We start from the raw sequence: 21,756 nt of genomic DNA, 5'->3' as shown, positions 1-21,756 counted from the left end.
GGTCAATATAAGTCTAGTGAAACTAACCGTGAATCATTCAAAACTCTTAAGTTCATATCAGCTTTAATAAATGCAACGACGATGATATCTTGTCTCACAGACAGACCATACCGCATACCTATGTCTTTTGTCTTACAGAGTCCCTTGCCAAGTCAGTCAGGTGCTCCCAAAGAAAGCTTGACGCCTTCTACGCCGCCTGGAGAGCCCGAAGCGGCCCCGAACTTCAACGCACCCGACCCACATGGTAAGTTTTGTTACTTACGAAACTCTTCCAAACTACAGTGGAACCTCGATTACGAATCTCAAGGGAAACGCCAAAAACTTCGTGTTAACTAGTTCTTATAGATTTTATTAGGGTTCCGTATCTCAAAAGGAAAAAAACGGAACCCTTATAGGATCACTCGTGCGTCTGTCTGTCTGTCTGTCCGTCTGTCACAGCCTATTTTCTCCGAAACTACTGGACCAATTAAGTTGAAATTTGGTATACATATGTAAGTTTGTGACACAAAGACGGACGTGTAACGTAAACAAATGAATTTTAAACATCGGGTCCACTTTTGGGAGGTAAATGACAAAATTAAAAAATCAAGTTTTTCTAACTATATCGTGTTACATATCAAATGAAAGAGCTCATTGTGAGAATCTCAAATATATATTTTTTATAATTTTAGGATAAACAGTTTAGAAGTTATTCAAGAAAATAGGCAAAAAATTACCATTCCCCCCCCCATTTATCTCCGAAACTACTGGGTCTAAAATTTTGAAAAATACACAAAATAGTTCTTTACCTATAGATCACAGGAAAATCTATTAGAAATATGCAGTCAAGCGTGAGTCGGACTTTATTATCGAAAATCCGACCTCTACGGGTTTTTTAAAGACGTTTCACATAAAACTCACATTGTTTAAATTGTGTAATGTACGGAACCCTTGGAACGCGAGTCCGACTCGCACTTGGCCGGTTTTTTCTTATAGAGGGCGTCCAATTAGTGAGGTTCTTATAGACTTATGGTCGTCTTAAATTTGACTTATGTTCGGTACAAATGGGCTAGGCTTTACTCTCCATTAATTTTAATGGTTTTTTTCCCCTCACTAGCTCGGAAAGTTGTCGTTTATCCTTCAATACAAGCGGGGAAAAACGCGTTTTATCCACTAGTGGGGAAAGTAATTTGACCTTGGATGGAGCGTGTTTAAGTAGCTTGACAGATAACAAAACGTATAACGCTCATGATAATGGTTCGTTCGATATTAGTTATCATTAAATAAATGGTTTGAGAATCTAATAAAAAATACCAAATTTTGCTTTATTTAATGATTTTAAGTCATAAACCTTAAAATTCCATAAGAAACGTTTGTTTTTTTATAATGATGTTAAATATAATTCTGAACGCACAAGTTGAGTCGATGCAATTTCAAAACGCATCGTTGAAATTTCATACATCAGAAATGTCAACATTGTCAACAATTTTTTTACTTAAAACCTTTTCTCACCGACTCGCGTAAAATACACAACTTCCAGAGTTTTTTGTTATAATATCGTAAAGAAATGAGTAATTCCAGTGATGAAGATGATCTAACGCCTGTGGATGTTGCACTTTCCTCGCTATAGTGAGGTGAAAAGTTTTGTGTTACACACGGGCGCAAACTTTGCACCCTTGTATAACAAATAACTATTTTTCTTTAGCACGCAAGAGAAGCGTCATGGAAGCGATAAAGAAGCTAGATATGTCCCGCGACGCGGCGCTGCGTTCCATGAAAGCTGTCGGTCGTGTCGCCGAGCCGGCCGTGACGCATGACTACGAGCCTCGTGTACGGCAAGTCACATTCAAATGGCAGCGGGGATTGAAAATCGGCGCTGGGACTTTTGGAAAGGTTATTCATTCTCATTACTTCAAAACTCATATCTAGTCGGAGCATGCTCAATGTATATTTCTAAATATTCCAATTTCGATGTGTTCAATATGAAGCTGGGTAAATTTGTTAACTTAATGAAAAAAAAAAACCAAAATTAGCACTTAATAACTAGTTACCTAGCATACTTATGTAAGTTTTGTATTGTACCTTTTATTTTATTTTTTTCTCTCAAGCATAAGTTTCAGCTAAAATTCAAGTTAATAGCTTTTGGTTTGCATGATTGCTTTGAATAATTACTTTTCTACATTTTGTATTTCATTAAGTTCCCTTTGAGCTTTTCTGCCTTAATTAATTAGTGGAAACTGTTTTGGCTTGTGTTTTATTAATATTAATATTAATTCATATTGTAAGCTGTTTGTTTCCCAATAAAATAAAATAAAAATTACGTAAACGCCATGGTTTTGTCGGTGTCTTGAGACTCCCTTACGCGACCCGGCAGCAAACTTCCCCTTCACTTGGCTAAGATTCCACTAGTCTAGACTAGTCTAGAGGACTTATACACGGTGGCAAAAAAATAAGTGCATTACCGTTGCCAGGGAGGTTTTGGGATTATACTGAGCAACTTTTACTATGGGACCAATCACGAAATCGCGAAAAAAAATTTACCCTCCCATAGAAAATAGACCGTCAAGATGTAGGAAACGGCCAAATATTTCGCGATTTGGGGGTTGGTCCCATAGTAAAAGTTGCTCAGTATAATTCCAAAACCTCCCTGGCGACGGGAATGCACTTATTTTTAGCCACTTTTTTAACCAATTACTATTAATTCTATTATTCTTTAGGTCTATATATTACAGAATGCATATTTAAACTTACTATTTCAGGTGTACACCGTAGTCAACACGGAAACGGGGCAGCTACTCGCCATGAAGGAAGTGAGCATCGCCGCGGGCGACCGGCGCGCCATGCAGCGCGCGGCCAACGAGCTCCGGGTACTCGAGGGGGCGCAGCATCCCCATCTAGTGCGGTACTATGGGATAGAAGTACATAGGGTGAGTGGACAGCGTATACCAGGCATTGTCATCGTATCAACACGGAAACGGGTCAACTACTCGCTATGAAAGGTAGTTAGCATCGCCGCGGGTGACCGTCAGGCGATGCTGTGCCAACGAGCTCCGGGTACTCGAGGGCGTGCAGCATCCCCATCTAGTGCGGTACTATGGGATAGAAGTACATAGGGTGAGTGGACAGCGTATACCAGGCATTGTCATCGTATCAACACGGAAACGGGTCAACTACTCGCTATGAAAGGTAGTTAGCATCGCCGCGGGTGACCGTCAGGCGATGCTGTGCCAACGAGCTCCGGGTACTCGAGGGCGTGCAGCATCCCCATCTAGTGCGGTACTATGGGATAGAAGTACATAGGGTGAGTGGACAGCGTATACCAGGCATTGTCATCGTATCAACACGGAAACGGTTCAACTACTCGCTATGAAGGGTAGTAAGCATCGCCGCGGGTGACCGTCAGGCGATGCTGTGCCAACGAGCTCCGGGTACTCGAGGGCGCGCAGCATCCCCATCTAGTGCGGTACTATGGGATAGAAGTACATAGGGTGAGTGGACAGCGTATACCAGGCATTGTCATCGTATCAACACGGATACAGGTCAACTACTCGCTATAAAGGGTAGTTAGCATCGCCGCGGGTGACCGTAAGGCGATGCTGTGCCAACGAGCTCCGGGTACTCGAGGGGGCACAGCATTGCCATCTAGTGCGGTACTATGGGATAGAAGTACATAGGGTGAGTGGACAGCGTATACCAGGCATTGTCATCGTATCAACACGGAAACGGGTCAACTACTCGCTATGAAAGGTAGTTAGCATCGCCGCGGGTGACCGTCAGGCGATGCTGTGCCAACGAGCTCCGGGTACTCGAGGGGGCACAGCATTGCCATCTAGTGCGGTACTATGGGATAGAAGTACATAGGGTGAGTGGACAGCGTATACCAGGCATTGTCATCGTATCAACACGGAAACGGTTCAACTACTCGCTATGAAGGGTAGTAAGCATCGCCGCGGGTGACCGTCAGGCGATGCTGTGCCAACGAGCTCCGGGTACTCGAGGGGGCGCAGCATCCCCATCTAGTGCAGTACTATGGGATAGAGGTTCATAAAGTAAAAGAAAGAAAGGCAAAGTAGCATGGTCACTCCTTCGTTAAAAAAATCTGGCAAAAGACCGTAGTAGTTCCGAACCTCACTATATAGTCTGCGATTCAAGACCTCTGGTCCCGGCTATATCAGACTATAGACCCTGATGTTGATTGGTTGTTGTCTCATCATCATTCGCTTGCCCTTGTCCCATGCACTTGGGGTCGGCGCAGCATGTCTTTTTCTTCCATACCTCTGTCACCCGTCATCTCATCATTCACTTGCGTTAGTTTCATATCATCTTTCACACAGTCCATCCACCTTTTCCTCGGTTTTCCTCTCCTCGTTCCCCGTTCCTCCCTTGTCTAATCAGTCTAATATCCTCCCTTCGATTTCATGGCATACTAGATAGCGACCTTAGCGATCTAAAATTTTCGAATACTAATTCGACTATAACATAAAAAATATCAACTTTAGCAGTCTAGAATCCTGCCTGTCTTTTAGCTGCATAGGCAGCTAAAAGACCACCCATTCTTTCTATTTTGAATGTTATAACATTTTGATTTGTGCGCGGCCTCAGAGTATGACGTCTAAAAACGTAATGACAATCTCGTACCCGACTATACTAGACCCCGACCCGACCATACTAGATTTTCATTTCATTTCATTTATTCGTTGCAACTATTACAGATGTTCTTAAAATAAAGTGAGTACAATCATGGACCCTACTAGGGCGTAGCAACATTTTATATCTACTTATTTCTAAGGCAGTCTTATAAAATAAATCTATGATCCTAGCAAGAATTTAAAACAAAATCATAACAATAAATCATATGTTTTCAGGAGGAAATGCTAATCTTCATGGAGCTATGCGTTGAAGGTTCTCTTGAAACCTTGATAGCAACATCTGGCGCATTACCTGAACAAACAGTACGGCGGTATACAGCGCAACTCCTCAGCGCAGTCTCCGAGTTACATGCGAGGAACATAGCGCATAGGGATATTAAGAGTAAGTGCCATCAACCTATTGCAGTTCTTTTTAGAAGGAAATGCTTATCTTCATGGAGCTATGCGTTGAAGGTTCTCTAGAAACCTTCATAACAACATCTGGCGCATTACCTGAACAAACGGTACGGCGGTATACAGCGCAACTCCTCAGCGCAGTCTCCGAGTTACATGCGAGGAACATAGCGCATAGGGATATTAAGAGTAAGTGCCATCAACCTATTGCAGTTCTTTTTGGAAGGAAATGCTTATCTTCATGGAGCTATGCGTTGAAGGTTCTCTTGAAACCTTGATAGCAACATCTGGCGCATTACCTGAACAAACAGTACGGCGGTATACAGCGCAACTCCTCAGCGCAGTCTCCGAGTTACATGCGAGGAACATAGCGCATAGGGATATTAAGAGTAAGTGCCATCAACCTATTGCAGTTCTTTTTGGAAGGAAATGCTTATCTTCATGGAGCTATGCGTTGAAGGTTCTCTAGAAACCTTGATAACAACATCTGGTGCATTACCAGAACAAACAGTACGGCGGTATACAGCGCAGCTACTCAGCGCAGTCTCCGAGTTACATGCGAGGAACATAGCGCACAGGGATATTAAGAGTAAGTGCCATCAACCTATTGCAGTTCTTTTTAGAAGGAAATGCTTATCTTCATGGAGCTATGCGTTGAAGGTTCTCTAGAAACCTTCATAACAACATCTGGCGCATTACCTGAACAAACAGTACGGCGGTATACAGCGCAACTCCTCAGCGCAGTCTCCGAGTTACATGCGAGGAACATAGCGCATAGGGATATTAAGAGTAAGTGCCATCAACCTATTGCAGTTCTTTTTGGAAGGAAATGCTTATCTTCATGGAGCTATGCGTTGAAGGTTCTCTAGAAACCTTGATAACAACATCTGGTGCATTACCAGAACAAACAGTACGGCGGTATACAGCGCAGCTACTCAGCGCAGTCTCCGAGTTACATGCGAGGAACATAGCGCATAGGGATATTAAGAGTAAGTGCCATCAACCTATTGCAGTTCTTTTTAGAAGGAAATGCTTATCTTCATGGAGCTATGCGTTGAAGGTTCTCTAGAAACCTTCATAACAACATCTGGCGCATTACCTGAACAAACAGTACGGCGGTATACAGCGCAACTCCTCAGCGCAGTCTCCGAGTTACATGCGAGGAACATAGCGCATAGGGATATTAAGAGTAAGTGCCATCAACCTATTGCAGTTCTTTTTGGAAGGAAATGCTTATCTTCATGGAGCTATGCGTTGAAGGTTCTCTAGAAACCTTGATAACAACATCTGGTGCATTACCAGAACAAACAGTACGGCGGTATACAGCGCAGCTACTCAGCGCAGTCTCCGAGTTACATGCGAGGAACATAGCGCACAGGGATATTAAGAGTAAGTGCCATCAACCTATTGCAGTTCTTTTTGGAAGGAAATGCTTATCTTCATGGAGCTCTATGCGTTGAAGGTTCTCTAGAAACCTTGATAACAACATCTGGCGCATTACCTGAACAAACAGTACGGCGGTATACAGCGCAGCTCCTCAGCGCAGTCTCCGAGACATAGCGCACATGGATATTAAGAGTGAGTGCCATCGACCTATTGCAGTTCTTTTTGGGAGGAAATGCTTATCTTCATGGAGCTATGCTTGGAGGGTTCTCTAGAAACTTTGATAGCAACATCTGGCGCATTACCTGAACAAACAGTACGGCGGTATACAGCGCAGCTACTCAGCGCAGTCTCAGAGTTACATGCGAGGAACATAGCGCATAGGGATATTAGAGATATTAAGAGTGAGTGCCATCAACCTATAGCAGTTCTTAGATAAACGCTAAGATATAAGTTATTTGGGAGAACTGGAGAAATAATTTCAAGTTTATCCTATGAACAATTAAGTTCTGCACTTGCTACAATGTGTTACTACACTTAAATACCATGAGTTTTGCTTCATATAATAGGGTATTCTCCTACTAGTCAAATCAGTTTCTTTTTTAGAACTGTCAAAACGACTACTATCTATGTTTTTCTAATAATTATCTGGTGCTTTATTTCATACATGGTGTGAAATATTTTTTTCTACTCGTCGAGTATAATCTGTGTATTACAACTTCATATGCAACACTACAACCTTACTCCTTTCAACGTTAGATAGTCTATGGCACTTCCGACTCAAGCATAAGAATTTTATCGATACGGTTTAGTCAATTAAAAATTTTTGAAAATAGAACTTCATACATTTCGATAAAATATTTCTTGTTCAAGGAGACTCGATTTAATGCAAATTAGGCTACTTAAACACGCTGCTGCGTCGCATCTGCTTTGTGATTGGTTGGCCAACAAAACATTTTATTTTATGTTGTAGTAGAAACAATTGCTTCATCATAAGTCAGAAACGCGCATGTTACACCCTTCATACAGCAACATCCATACCCAACGAAACCGCTTAGCGTTGCTTGTTAGTCTCCATAGGCTACAGTGGCCAAAATCGAGAAAAAAACTGTCTTAAAATTGAATTTAGTGCGGAGCAGGTATCAGGGCCTCATGAGTTACTCGGAGGTGTCGTTGACCAACCCGCCGGGGGCGCCGGGCCCGGCGGCCGGCGCGCGTACGAGTATGCAGGTATCGCGAGCTGCGGCAGCTCGCGTATCTTAGCTGTAACATACTTTTGGTTTGTTTACCTATATGATTCTACTAGTTGAAAGTATTATTTTTTTGTCTCGTAAAAAAGGATTGTATACAATAGTGATATAATCAAGCCATTCAATCTTGTACCTTAACTTAAGCAACTCAGCAAGCTTCGTTGCTTAAACACGGTACTCGACTGAAAAGCTCTCTATTATATCACGATTGTATAAAATACTATTAAATACAGTTTAATACTCTATTATCTTCCAGGTGGCAACATATTTCTGATGAACGAAGGCCACTGCCTGAAGCTGGGCGACTTCGGCTGCGCGGTCAAGATCCGCGCCACCGCCACCGCCGCGGGCGAGCTGCAGGGATACGTCGGCACGCAGGGTACATACTTACTTATATACACTTCCTCTAAACAAGATCCGCGCCACCGCCACCGCCGCGGGCGAGCTGCAGGGATACGTCGGCACGCAGGGTACATACTTACTTATATACACTTCCTCTAAACAAGATCCGCGCCACCGCCACCGCCGCGGGCGAGCTGCAGGGATACGTCGGCACGCAGGGTACATACTTACTTATATACACTTCCTCTAAACAAGATCCGCGCCACCGCCACCGCCGCGGGCGAGCTGCAGGGATACGTCGGCACGCAGGGTACATACTTACTTATATACACTTCCTCTAAACAAGATCCGCGCCACCGCCACCGCCGCGGGCGAGCTGCAGGGATACGTCGGCACGCAGGGTACATACTTACTTATATACACTTCCTCTAAACAAGATCCGCGCCACCGCCACCGCCGCGGGCGAGCTGCAGGGATACGTCGGCACGCAGGGTACATACTTACTTATATACACTTCCTCTAAACAAGATCCGCGCCACCGCCACCGCCGCGGGCGAGCTGCAGGGATACGTCGGCACGCAGGGTACATACTTACTTATATACACTTCCTCTAAACAAGATCCGCGCCACCGCCACCGCCGCGGGCGAGCTGCAGGGATACGTCGGCACGCAGGGTACATACTTACTTATATACACTTCCTCTAAACAAGATCCGCGCCACCGCCACCGCCGCGGGCGAGCTGCAGGGATACGTCGGCACGCAGGGTACATACTTACTTATATACACTTCCTCTAAACAAGATCCGCGCCACCGCCACCGCCGCGGGCGAGCTGCAGGGATACGTCGGCACGCAGGGTACATACTTACTTATATACACTTCCTCTAAACAAGACCCGCGCCACCGCCACCGCCGCGGGCGAGCTGCAGGGATACGTCGGCACGCAGGGTACATACTTACTTATATACACTTCCTCTAAACAAGATCCGCGCCACCGCCACCGCCGCGGGCGAGCTGCAGGGATACGTCGGCACGCAGGGTACATACTTACTTATATACACTTCCTCTAAACAAGATCCGCGCCACCGCCACCGCCGCGGGCGAGCTGCAGGGATACGTCGGCACGCAGGGTACATACTTACTTATATACACTTCCTCTAAACAAGATCCGCGCCACCGCCACCGCCGCGGGCGAGCTGCAGGGATACGTCGGCACGCAGGGTACATACTTACTTATATACACTTCCTCTAAACAAGATCCGCGCCACCGCCACCGCCGCGGGCGAGCTGCAGGGATACGTCGGCACGCAGGGTACATACTTACTTATATACACTTCCTCTAAACAAGATCCGCGCCACCGCCACCGCCGCGGGCGAGCTGCAGGGATACGTCGGCACGCAGGGTACATACTTACTTATATACACTTCCTCTAAACAAGATCCGCGCCACCGCCACCGCCGCGGGCGAGCTGCAGGGATACGTCGGCACGCAGGGTACATACTTACTTATATACACTTCCTCTAAACAAGATCCGCGCCACCGCCACCGCCGCGGGCGAGCTGCAGGGATACGTCGGCACGCAGGGTACATACTTACTTATATACACTTCCTCTAAACAAGATCCGCGCCACCGCCACCGCCGCGGGCGAGCTGCAGGGATACGTCGGCACGCAGGGTACATACTTACTTATATACACTTCCTCTAAACAAGATCCGCGCCACCGCCACCGCCGCGGGCGAGCTGCAGGGATACGTCGGCACGCAGGGTACATACTTACTTATATACACTTCCTCTAAACAAGATCCGCGCCACCGCCACCGCCGCGGGCGAGCTGCAGGGATACGTCGGCACGCAGGGTACATACTTACTTATATACACTTCCTCTAAACAAGATCCGCGCCACCGCCACCGCCGCGGGCGAGCTGCAGGGATACGTCGGCACGCAGGGTACATACTTACTTATATACACTTCCTCTAAACAAGATCCGCGCCACCGCCACCGCCGCGGGCGAGCTGCAGGGATACGTCGGCACGCAGGGTACATACTTACTTATATACACTTCCTCTAAACAAGATCCGCGCCACCGCCACCGCCGCGGGCGAGCTGCAGGGATACGTCGGCACGCAGGGTACATACTTACTTATATACACTTCCTCTAAACAAGATCCGCGCCACCGCCACCGCCGCGGGCGAGCTGCAGGGATACGTCGGCACGCAGGGTACATACTTACTTATATACACTTCCTCTAAACAAGATCCGCGCCACCGCCACCGCCGCGGGCGAGCTGCAGGGATACGTCGGCACGCAGGGTACATACTTACTTATATACACTTCCTCTAAACAAGATCCGCGCCACCGCCACCGCCGCGGGCGAGCTGCAGGGATACGTCGGCACGCAGGGTACATACTTACTTATATACACTTCCTCTAAACAAGATCCGCGCCACCGCCACCGCCGCGGGCGAGCTGCAGGGATACGTCGGCACGCAGGGTACATACTTACTTATATACACTTCCTCTAAACAAGATCCGCGCCACCGCCACCGCCGCGGGCGAGCTGCAGGGATACGTCGGCACGCAGGGTACATACTTACTTATATACACTTCCTCTAAACAAGATCCGCGCCACCGCCACCGCCGCGGGCGAGCTGCAGGGATACGTCGGCACGCAGGGTACATACTTACTTATATACACTTCCTCTAAACAAGATCCGCGCCACCGCCACCGCCGCGGGCGAGCTGCAGGGATACGTCGGCACGCAGGGTACATACTTACTTATATACACTTCCTCTAAACAAGATCCGCGCCACCGCCACCGCCGCGGGCGAGCTGCAGGGATACGTCGGCACGCAGGGTACATACTTACTTATATACACTTCCTCTAAACAAGATCCGCGCCACCGCCACCGCCGCGGGCGAGCTGCAGGGATACGTCGGCACGCAGGGTACATACTTACTTATATACACTTCCTCTAAACAAGATCCGCGCCACCGCCACCGCCGCGGGCGAGCTGCAGGGATACGTCGGCACGCAGGGTACATACTTACTTATATACACTTCCTCTAAACAAGATCCGCGCCACCGCCACCGCCGCGGGCGAGCTGCAGGGATACGTCGGCACGCAGGGTACATACTTACTTATATACACTTCCTCTAAACAAGATCCGCGCCACCGCCACCGCCGCGGGCGAGCTGCAGGGATACGTCGGCACGCAGGGTACATACTTACTTATATACACTTCCTCTAAACAAGACCCGCGCCACCGCCACCGCCGCGGGCGAGCTGCAGGGATACGTCGGCACGCAGGGTACATACTTACTTATATACACTTCCTCTAAACAAGATCCGCGCCACCGCCACCGCCGCGGGCGAGCTGCAGGGATACGTCGGCACGCAGGGTACATACTTACTTATATACACTTCCTCTAAACAAGATCCGCGCCACCGCCACCGCCGCGGGCGAGCTGCAGGGATACGTCGGCACGCAGGGTACATACTTACTTATATACACTTCCTCTAAACAAGATCCGCGCCACCGCCACCGCCGCGGGCGAGCTGCAGGGATACGTCGGCACGCAGGGTACATACTTACTTATATACACTTCCTCTAAACAAGATCCGCGCCACCGCCACCGCCGCGGGCGAGCTGCAGGGATACGTCGGCACGCAGGGTACATACTTACTTATATACACTTCCTCTAAACAAGATCCGCGCCACCGCCACCGCCGCGGGCGAGCTGCAGGGATACGTCGGCACGCAGGGTACATACTTACTTATATACACTTCCTCTAAACAAGATCCGCGCCACCGCCACCGCCGCGGGCGAGCTGCAGGGATACGTCGGCACGCAGGGTACATACTTACTTATATACACTTCCTCTAAACAAGATCCGCGCCACCGCCACCGCCGCGGGCGAGCTGCAGGGATACGTCGGCACGCAGGGTACATACTTACTTATATACACTTCCTCTAAACAAGATCCGCGCCACCGCCACCGCCGCGGGCGAGCTGCAGGGATACGTCGGCACGCAGGGTACATACTTACTTATATACACTTCCTCTAAACAAGATCCGCGCCACCGCCACCGCCGCGGGCGAGCTGCAGGGATACGTCGGCACGCAGGGTACATACTTACTTATGGATATTTTGTACCACATACGAGTGTAAGACCTAATGTTTCTTGGAGAAATGTTAACATTAACATTAACTAGTGTTTATTATTTGGAATTTTTAGTCGATTCGATTCCCGGGCGAGACAAGCGAATTTAGAAAAATCTTTGAATGCAGTTTTGTTTCTTTTTAAAAATAAAATAATGTTTCCTTTAAGTAAAATGAGCTAACTTAAGGTTTTAAGGCACTTTCCCTCCAAACCCATAACTTTTTCCACACTGTATCACTGACATATATGTATAGACAAGCTGTCGAAAACAAATTGTGTCCGCGAGGTGTCCGCCATTTTTTGCGTTTGACGTCTGTCACTAAGCTAAAGAATAAGCGCAGCTAGCCAGTAGCAATGAAGTGCATAAACATTTTCTCAGGCCCCCTCTAGGGTATACATATTACCTCAATACACTGTATACGAGAAGAGTGACAATATGTGTTTTTGCAGCGTACATGGCACCCGAGGTTTTCATGAAATCGGACGGGCACGGGCGGGCAACAGACATCTGGTCGCTCGGCTGTGTCACCACCGAGATGGCTTCCGGCAAGGTGAGATTATTAGGGATCCGTACTCAAAGGGTAAAACGGGACCCTATTCGTCGTATTTGTCACCAGGCTGTATCTCATGAACCGTGATAACTAGACAGTTGAAATTTTCACAGATGATGTATTTCTGTTGCCGCTATAACAACAAATACTAAAAACAGAATAAAATTAATATTTAAGTGGGGCTCCCGTAGAATAAACGTGATTTTTTTACCGTTTTTTGCGTAATGGTACGGAATCTTTCGAGTCCGACTCGCACTTGGCCGGTTTTTATCGTTATATGACGTTGCTACACTTTATCACTTTAAGTTGTGCAAAGTTAGCTTAGATAAACCTCTAGTACTATTGTAGAAAATAAAACTTATTTCATTATTACAGCGTCCGTTCCCCGAATATGACAGCAACTACCAAATAATGTTCGTAGTCGGCATGGGCGGCCGACCGCACATACCCGAGACACTCTCTGAAGAAGGACAACAGTTCTGCTTGCTCTGTCTCACACACGACCCAGACAAGAGACCGAAGGCTGAGGCCCTCAAGCTACACCACTTTCTCATGGTGAGTGTGAAACTGCCACCATACCCGAGACACTCTCCGAAGATGGACAACAGTTCTGCTTGCTCTGTCTTACACACGACCCGGACAAGAGACCGAAGGCTGAGGCCCTCAAGCTACACCACTTTCTCATGGTGAGTGTGAAACTGCCACCATACCCGAGACACTCTCCGAAGAAGGACAACAGTTCTGCTTGCTCTGTCTCACACACAACCCGGATAAGAGACCGAAGGCTGAAGCCCTCAAGCTACACCACTTTCTCATGGTGAGTGTGAAACTGCCACCATACCCGAGACACTCTCCGAAGAAGGACAACAGTTCTGCTTGCTCTGTCTCACACACGACCCGGATAAAAGACCGAAGGCTGAAGCCCTCAAGCTACACCACTTCCTCGTGGTGAGTGTGGAACTGCCACCATATAACATCAAGTATCAGGCGATACATCAATTGTCTCACTTCAACCCCACTTTTCACCCCTTAAGGGATGATTTTCGGCATAAAAACCAGGGCTCGGAACCGGTATTTTTTTTAAACCCCGAAATAGCCCAATATTTTGAATTTTTTTATGCTCATTACGTAGGAATGAATCATTTAGGAAACAATTTTGCATTATTAAAACGTCCCATTAAAAATGAAATTATAAACAAAAGAACGAAAAAGAACGTAATAATACCGGTATTTTTGTATGGAGCAAATACCTTTTTCCGACCCCTGATAAAAACTATGATTTTTATGGGATTCAAACTATATTTATATCAAATCTCAACTAAATCGGATCAGCAGTTTAAGTGTGAAGAGGTAAAAGACAGACAGACACACTTTCGCATTTATAATGTTAGCTCACAAAGCTTTTAAGGGAACTTGAAATAAATTCAGTTGATGTTTAACCGCTTAAATCAATGTATTCTATTCCAAAAAATGATGTCATTACCGGGTCTAACGCGATTAAATTTAAAGAAGGAAAAAAAAGAAAAAAAGGTAAAATAATGAAATTTAATCGCGTTAGACCCGGTAATGACATTAATTATGTGTACAAAACTCGAGTTTAAAGTGTTGTATTGTATTCCAGGTGAAAAACGACGAATGCTTTGAATGCAAGCCCGGTAAGTTCCTATAGACCGCGATTACGACCTATCAAAAACTACCATCACGCTCATAAGGGTACGGCCTTGTGGCGAGCGGCGAGCGGAGCGTTCGACTAAGCGGGCAGCGTGGCGTCGGGCTCACAAGTGATGTGAGCAGCGTGCACTAAGGCCGCTCCTATACGTTTGCATTTGTTGAACATGCACGCCGCACGCCCCGCCCCGCTGCACGCCCAACTCGAGCGTCCACTCAGGCCTTACACTAAGGGCTAATTTAGACTGCAAGCGAACTCAGCATGCGATTTAAGTTACATTGCGGACTATTGAGGTTACAACCAATTCGGCCGACCGATCAAATACCGCAATATAATGAAACTCGCATGCGATTTTTCGCACCGTCTAAATCAGCCCTTAAGGGTACGGCCTTGTGGCGAGCGTCGAGCGGAGCGTTCGACTAGGCGGGCAGCGGGGCGGCGAGCGCCGAGGGGATTACGGCGGCCGCTAGCTGGCGCGGACGCGTGCGACGGGTGTTACTTACACCCGCACCGGCGTGCGTGCGCGTGCGCCTGCTCCGTGCACCCGCGTGCGAGCGCATGCGCCCGCTCCGTGCAACCGCGCACGCGACGCGGACGCCCTTATACAGCGACAACCTCCAACGTTTTGTTGACTAATTGAAATGTGCGGTTGTATTATTAATTGAGTATGTATTTTTATGTAGATAAAAATATTGTTTAGACATTAAGGATTGCAATAAGTCCAAATTTGTGCAGCAATGCAGGTTTATATTCAAAGTGGACGAAAACTAGCACAATGACCCTAATTATGGTACTACATATATTGTAATCATTCTAAGAACAAAGTAGACTGTGTAAATTATTTTTACCCTTAGAGTAACTCGATCCGGCCTATAGCTTGTAATACAAGTGAAAGTCCCTTTCTAACAAAAGATGTCAAAAAGGGACTTTCACTTGTATTACAAGCTGCAAGCTGTTATTAAACGGACCCCTAGTCTCATTGTACAAGTTGGTGGCTTCAATTGTGCTTTAGTTTAGTAATAGCAAATATAGATATAACTCCGTAATAGATGGATACAGTCTCAGGAAAAAACGTGCCACGAAAATCACGAAAATTTGATTCTCGATCAGATGGCGCCACTACCTTTGGCCTACTCTCGTATAGAGGGCGTTGACGGTTTCGTTTGTTATTTAACAATTTTAACGGTGAAAGAACATGGGTCAAAATCATATAAAAATAATTAAGAGGCCGGTGTCGATTTTAGTCGCAAAAATGTAAAATTGATAGATTTCGTCGGTGAAATTGTACACCTTTTGTTACCTAATTAAAATAACAAGTACTGGTTTCTATTAGCACGTCTTCTTATCTTACCTTTTATCAGATAATTTTTTGAAAACAGACTCACTAAATTAGTAATGTTTGCTTTTCTGATGGACGTTTAGGTAAACGCGCGTAAAACACAGATTTTGTCGCTCTTATTTGTAAATTTCGTAAAGTGTGGACGGCTAAACATGGTAATTTTGTATTATACATATCCTGTACTTGACGTTTATCAGACTACATTTTTATTATTATGACTTTGAAGTAGTGTAAATGAAAGTTAGACGAAATCAATTTTCTCCAGAGATTACTTCAAAACAAGTGACAATTTCTCTGAAAATCGACTTATTTTCAACGTAATTTTGATACTTAAACAATCTACAACATTTGCTGAAACTATTCTTATGCATGAATTTGTATAATTTACCACCATAAATTTTTGATGAATTTTTAAAAACTGCCCCTTTTCATATGTTACCGGTGACGCACGCTCCCGACCTCATTATTAAAAGGCAAGATGAGAACACGTGCTAATAGAAACCAATACTTGTTATTTAGATATTACGTAACAAAACGTGTATAATTACAACAACTAAATCTATCAATTTTAAATTTTTGCTCCAAAATCGACTACGGCCTCTTAATGCAAATAAAAAAATCATTTATCTATATTTAACTACATTTTATCGTATTTTTATAAATATTCATATTTAGTTTCAGTGTGTCGATAGATGGCAGTGAATTTACTGTGGTTACAAAATTTACTATGACAGTACCGCTCTATCTTACTATATCCTGTTTGGTAATAGTAGTAGTATAGTTTACACTATGTAATAATTTTCCAGATTTCAAGAAAACATACATTCCAAATCCTGAGGATTATGTGATATTGATTACCTTCTTTATATGTTATGTGAATTATGGATGGTATAGAAAGGATGCCAATCTCTTATGGCAGAATTGTTGCAAAAGTGACCGCTTTCAGCTTTAAATAATAGTTCCTAATCTCTCCGGTGGCGGTAGTTAGGCTCTGGGACATGAGTATAACATGAACCATATAAGGTAACAAATAACCCGACCAAATTACGTAGGTTGTTTTTGGTAGTATTTCGGTGTATGGTGGCGCCGCCTAATTACTGTTTTTTGATGGACACTTCGTACATAGAGATTTGGCTCCTTTATATAGTCTCCATGATGTAAATGTTCATGCCATGCCAAGTGTCATGTAATTTATGCATGTCGCTTTAAAATAAAAGCCTAACTTCGTTTGTATGGGAGCGGCTTTTTTGCGGCGGGTTCGTATGACTCAGCGCCACTTGCACCATCCCACTAATCGGTTAAACCGTTAACCCGATGTCAAATTATACTGGTAACCATGGTATAGATAGAATCATTTCAACTGAGCTCATGCACTTACCTGTAGTAACAATGGCATTGTATTATTACAATACTGTTATCTGCTTTTGTTCACGTAGCCGCCAACCAGTTACTTACAAAATAAGTTAGAAGTGCATTGCATGTATATTGAATTTTTAACCTTATTCCTTGTTGAATGGGGTTAAAATGGTCTAAAAAGATAATATCGTATTCAATCTTTTGTGAAATCATATCCACCTTAGCCACTTTGAGTGTCGACGGTTGTAAAATGCACAAAAAGTTATGTTAGCCATTATTTAGTAGTCTATTATTAAAGTGTATTTTGTAGTCTATTGTTAAAAAAATTGAGTCGTTAATCTATACTAACATTTCAAGGCGGTTATAATCTGCTTATACTACGAGGTAGTTATCCTAATTTGTGGTTTACCACTCGAATGGCATTGTATTCTTGAGACTCTTTGAGTAAACAGGTAAGTGCATGAGCTCAGTTGAAATAATTTTATCTATAACTCCAGGTTTAACCAGTTAACCCCGTGGTGCCAAGTGGGCCATAGCAAATAATAGTGATGTATTGCTCCGTACATGCGGTTAGTCTGGTTGTCAAAAATGAATGTACAATCCAATGAACACAAACTTCAGCCGGGCGTGACTCACTCCGCGGCTTCGTCGCGTCGCTACAAGTACACGCGGCCCACACCAATTTTGGTGTCTAGCCATAGTAGTTGCCGCGCACCGCTACGGAACGGACGCCTGCTCGCGCTTGCGCCACCTAGCGGCCACATTTGTCGTAATACACGCGTTTGTTTGAAAGTGAATCTTCTGTATCTAGTACTATTATTTATTTTGTGCTTCTGCTGTGAAAGTCTGGACACGATTTTTTTATTTAGATTTTTCAACTATTCTACTTTTTTTTTTTTTTTTAGCCTACTAAGTGTCCCACTGCTGGGCAAAGGCCTCTCCCCTTGATTTCCACGACTCCCGATTTGGTGTTTCCTCCGGCCAGTTGTTCAGGAAGCTGTCCAGGTCATCCCGCCATCTCCGTTTGGGCCTGCCCCGTCCACGTCCCTCTACCGGCATCCAGTTGGTTGCTAAGCTAGCCCACCTCTCCGGATGCATGCGATGGACGTGACCGGCCCAGTCCCATTTGAGCCTAGCGGTTTTCTCGCCTACGTCAGCGATGCCGGTTTTTGAGCGCAGCGTGGTGTTTCTTATGCGATCAGCTAGTTTAACACCTAGAATGCTGCGCTCCATAGCGCGTTGGCAAACCTTTTACAGTACGGTTTTTACTCACTATTATTTTTAGTCGCTTTTGGCGACATGTTAAAATAAAATACACATGATAAATATTTTGAAATATGTCTCACGATAGTTTAAGTGCGATCAATCCATACTAGATAGATAGATAGATAGATAGATAAACTGTTTATTTGTTGTGTACTAATATTATAAATTCGAAAGTCTGTCTGTCTGTCTGTGTGTTACCTCTTCACGCTTAAACCGCTGAACCGATTTCGTTGAAATTTGGTATACAGATAGTTTGAGTCCCGGGGAAGGACATAGGATACTTTTTATCCCAGAACTCACCCCTCAAGGGGGTGAAAAGGGGGGTGGAAATTTGTATGGGGAATCAATAACCGCTGAACCGATTTAGATGAAACTTGGTATGGGGATAGTTTGAGCTGTGGGAAAGGATATAGAATAATTTTATTCCCCAAATCATCCCTTAAGGGTGTAAAAAATGGGGTGGAAATGTATAGTGTGGACCAATTTGACAAGGATGTATTAACAAGCAGATTTGTTTAAGAATTAAGGTACCCAAATTACTAATTCCACGCAGACGAAGTCGCGGGCAAAAGTTAGTATTAAAATATTATGAAAATGTATTCTTAAAACTACTTAAGCGGAAGTGTGCAAATGAACAAATGCATTTATAGTTGGTTTTTTATAATAATGAACTTTTCAACTATGAAATTTAATTTTTATGTAGTAATAATTTCTTTATGAATAATATTGATGATGATGATATTTAGGTCACATTGGTTTCATTATAGTTATCTCATTAGTAATGTGATTTTAAGCGTAAATTATAACAATATAATGAATTAAATATATTTTTGACAAATCTAAAATAGGCCCTTGAGGCATTGTACCAAGGATGCTGGCGGCATTTCCTCGCTGTATCGCAATGCTGATACGTTGTGCAAGGAAGCCGCCAGCTCTTTTGACTAGATGAAATTCTGTGTTGTTTTATATATTTGTAGCTATTATAACATTATTAGTTTTACATATACATGAAATTTAAAACTTACCAAAAATGTAAGGCCAGAACTGTTTAGATTGTTTTAAGAAATATCATTCATTTATTTTATGATAAATCCCTGATTCTGTTACACATTATATTAGGGAATGACGTATAAGTTGTTGAGACGTTAATTGTTATATGTATATATACTTGTTTCATCTTGGACGATTGAGGAAGTAATAAATAATCAATCAAAGTATGTTGTCTTTTTATTTTGATTATCAGTATTTACAGTCGCCATCAGAATTATCGGAACGCCCAAGCTGTTCACAAATATCTGAACAAAGCCTCTTATCACGTTAAATTGCATGCTCAGATATTGTCGAGCAATTTTTGAAAAACTTCCGTGAGTCACAGACATTAAATATTATTATATTAAAACGGATCAGTTACATATTTGCTGCAGCCCGCAGTCCGAGTGGGCCCGTTGAAACTCCTCGTTATCGGGCAAAACATGTAAAGCAATTTTGGACTTACATTGAGTGACCCGTTTTGATATACTTAGCGCCACTTGCACCATCCCACTAATCCGGGATTAACCGGTTAAACCTGGAGTTACTGGTTACCAGTACAATTTGACACTGGGTTAACTATTTAACCGGTTAACCCCGGGTTAGTGGGGTTTGCAAGTAGTGCTGAATGTTTTTGAGCTGCTGAGCTGAGCCTTGGCGGCTCCGATATATCTGATGATCATTGTAACATATTTATTGCATATAAATGCAAGTCTTAACTGCCCCTAGGTGGGCCTTACGTCTTTTCAATAAGGTTCAATATAATATAACCAATATGACGTAAAACAAAAACAAAAAACCGGACAAGTGCTAGTCGGACTCGCCCACCGAGGGTTCCGTACTTTTTAGTATTTGTTATAGCGGCAACAGAAATACATCATCTGTGAAAATTTCAACTGTCTAGCTATCGCGGTTCATGAGATACAGCCTGGTGACAGACAGGCGGACATTGGAGTCTTAGTAATAGGGGTTTTTACCCTTTTGGTACGGAACCCTAAAAATAGTAAAATGTATGGGAATAAATAAAACCCTGATTCGTTAATAATGTTTATTGAGAGCAACATTCAATTGACATTGGACATACAATCTACTGATATGTTTAGTTAAATTACTTGCGCTAACAGAAATGCTAGTCGCTTAGGGGAAACTGGGGACTTGATTTACTAAAACAGCTATAAAAAACTTTTTATTTGGCATTCAAATAAGTAAAACCTACTAGGTACAAAATGAAACAAGATTAAAAGCTGTCACTCGGACGCAAGGGCCTGACACTCTTTGATAGAGAAAGACAGTCTTATTGCGATTCCTATAAGAGGAAAGAGAAAATAGTGCCATGCTTTGTCCTTATCACCGACCGGGTGGCATCATAGGTAGGAGGAGATGGCGAAATACCGAAATTTATAAGAGTGAAAGAGAAAAAATCCTATGCTGCCCAAATTTTATATGAATATTCTTTCTCTTACCCCCGGTCGCTCGGTGGCGCGTCTATAACTACTTGTATATACTATGTCTATGCTCGGACGCCACGCAACCGAAGTGTCAAAACTGAAATTGAACTCTATGCGAATGCACGTAGGTCTATGTTGCTCTGTGGTCTGCGACGGATTAATTGGTCTGGCGTTGGACCTGCGCTGCCGATATATCGGTCATTGGCGTCCAAAAGATTAATAACCTTTTGTCTGTGTATGATAACGAATCCTGATTGCAGTTGCAGTCATTCGTGCAGTTTATTCGAGAACAATATTTTTTTTTTTAGCTGGCACGGTGACTGAGGAAAAACCCACGACTTTTGACCTCCTACAAAACGAAACATACATGCGAAAGGGTAACAAAGAAATACTATAACAATATATTGACTTGACTCTGGCAACCTTTAGGTTACTAAATAACTTTATAAACTGCAATAGATAAATCATACACTAAAAAAAGTGACCAAGCACATCGGTGGCCGAGGCCGGAATCAAATCGGAGTCTTCAGCTTACGCGGCTAACCACTGTTGGTCTAGTGGTGAGACGTCAGTTAACAATTAGTTCAAATAATAAAAGTAGGTGTTGAAACTTTTATAATTTTTAACAACTGTCCCCAGTCTCCCCTACCGCTAACGCACAGGTACTAGTGAACTTAGCTAGACTAATAAACAGAGATAAACGATCTGACATTTTGTAACCTGTAGCAGAGACTAATGAATACAGAGGACTGACAACCTTCGTAAAACGCCGCGTGCCGTGCCTCATATTGTTGTAAGGTGGCGCTGTATTATATGTAACCTATAATTTCGCATTCGGCCGTAATTTAGGGAAAAAGATCCAATTCGCAAAAATCTGTCAATACAATATTATGAAATTTCTGTCTAAAAAATATTCATTTGACTGACATATTTA

At 44.2% G+C, this 21,756-nt stretch overlaps 1 protein-coding gene across 1 annotated transcript in view; it reads left to right on the top strand.

Annotated features, from left to right (window-relative positions):
• LOC134749093 (mitogen-activated protein kinase kinase kinase 4) overlaps positions 1 to 19,562 on the top strand; it is a 66,132-nt gene extending 46,570 nt beyond the window's left edge. The window contains exons 27-34 of the mRNA XM_063683999.1: positions 139 to 244; positions 1,685 to 1,872; positions 2,739 to 2,906; positions 4,845 to 5,010; positions 7,911 to 8,033; positions 12,615 to 12,715; positions 13,091 to 13,270; positions 14,337 to 19,562. Coding sequence (XP_063540069.1) covers positions 139 to 244; positions 1,685 to 1,872; positions 2,739 to 2,906; positions 4,845 to 5,010; positions 7,911 to 8,033; positions 12,615 to 12,715; positions 13,091 to 13,270; positions 14,337 to 14,384 — 1,080 coding nt within the window. The 3' untranslated portion in view covers positions 14,385 to 19,562. The remainder of the gene's footprint in view (positions 1 to 138; positions 245 to 1,684; positions 1,873 to 2,738; positions 2,907 to 4,844; positions 5,011 to 7,910; positions 8,034 to 12,614; positions 12,716 to 13,090; positions 13,271 to 14,336) is intronic.
• Positions 19,563 to 21,756: the final 2,194 nt, after the last annotated feature.

This window comes from Cydia strobilella, chromosome 2 (genome assembly GCF_947568885.1).
Source record: "Cydia strobilella chromosome 2, ilCydStro3.1, whole genome shotgun sequence".
Taxonomy (NCBI): domain Eukaryota; kingdom Metazoa; phylum Arthropoda; class Insecta; order Lepidoptera; family Tortricidae; genus Cydia; species Cydia strobilella.
This window is presented reverse-complemented; position numbering and strand designations above follow the sequence as displayed.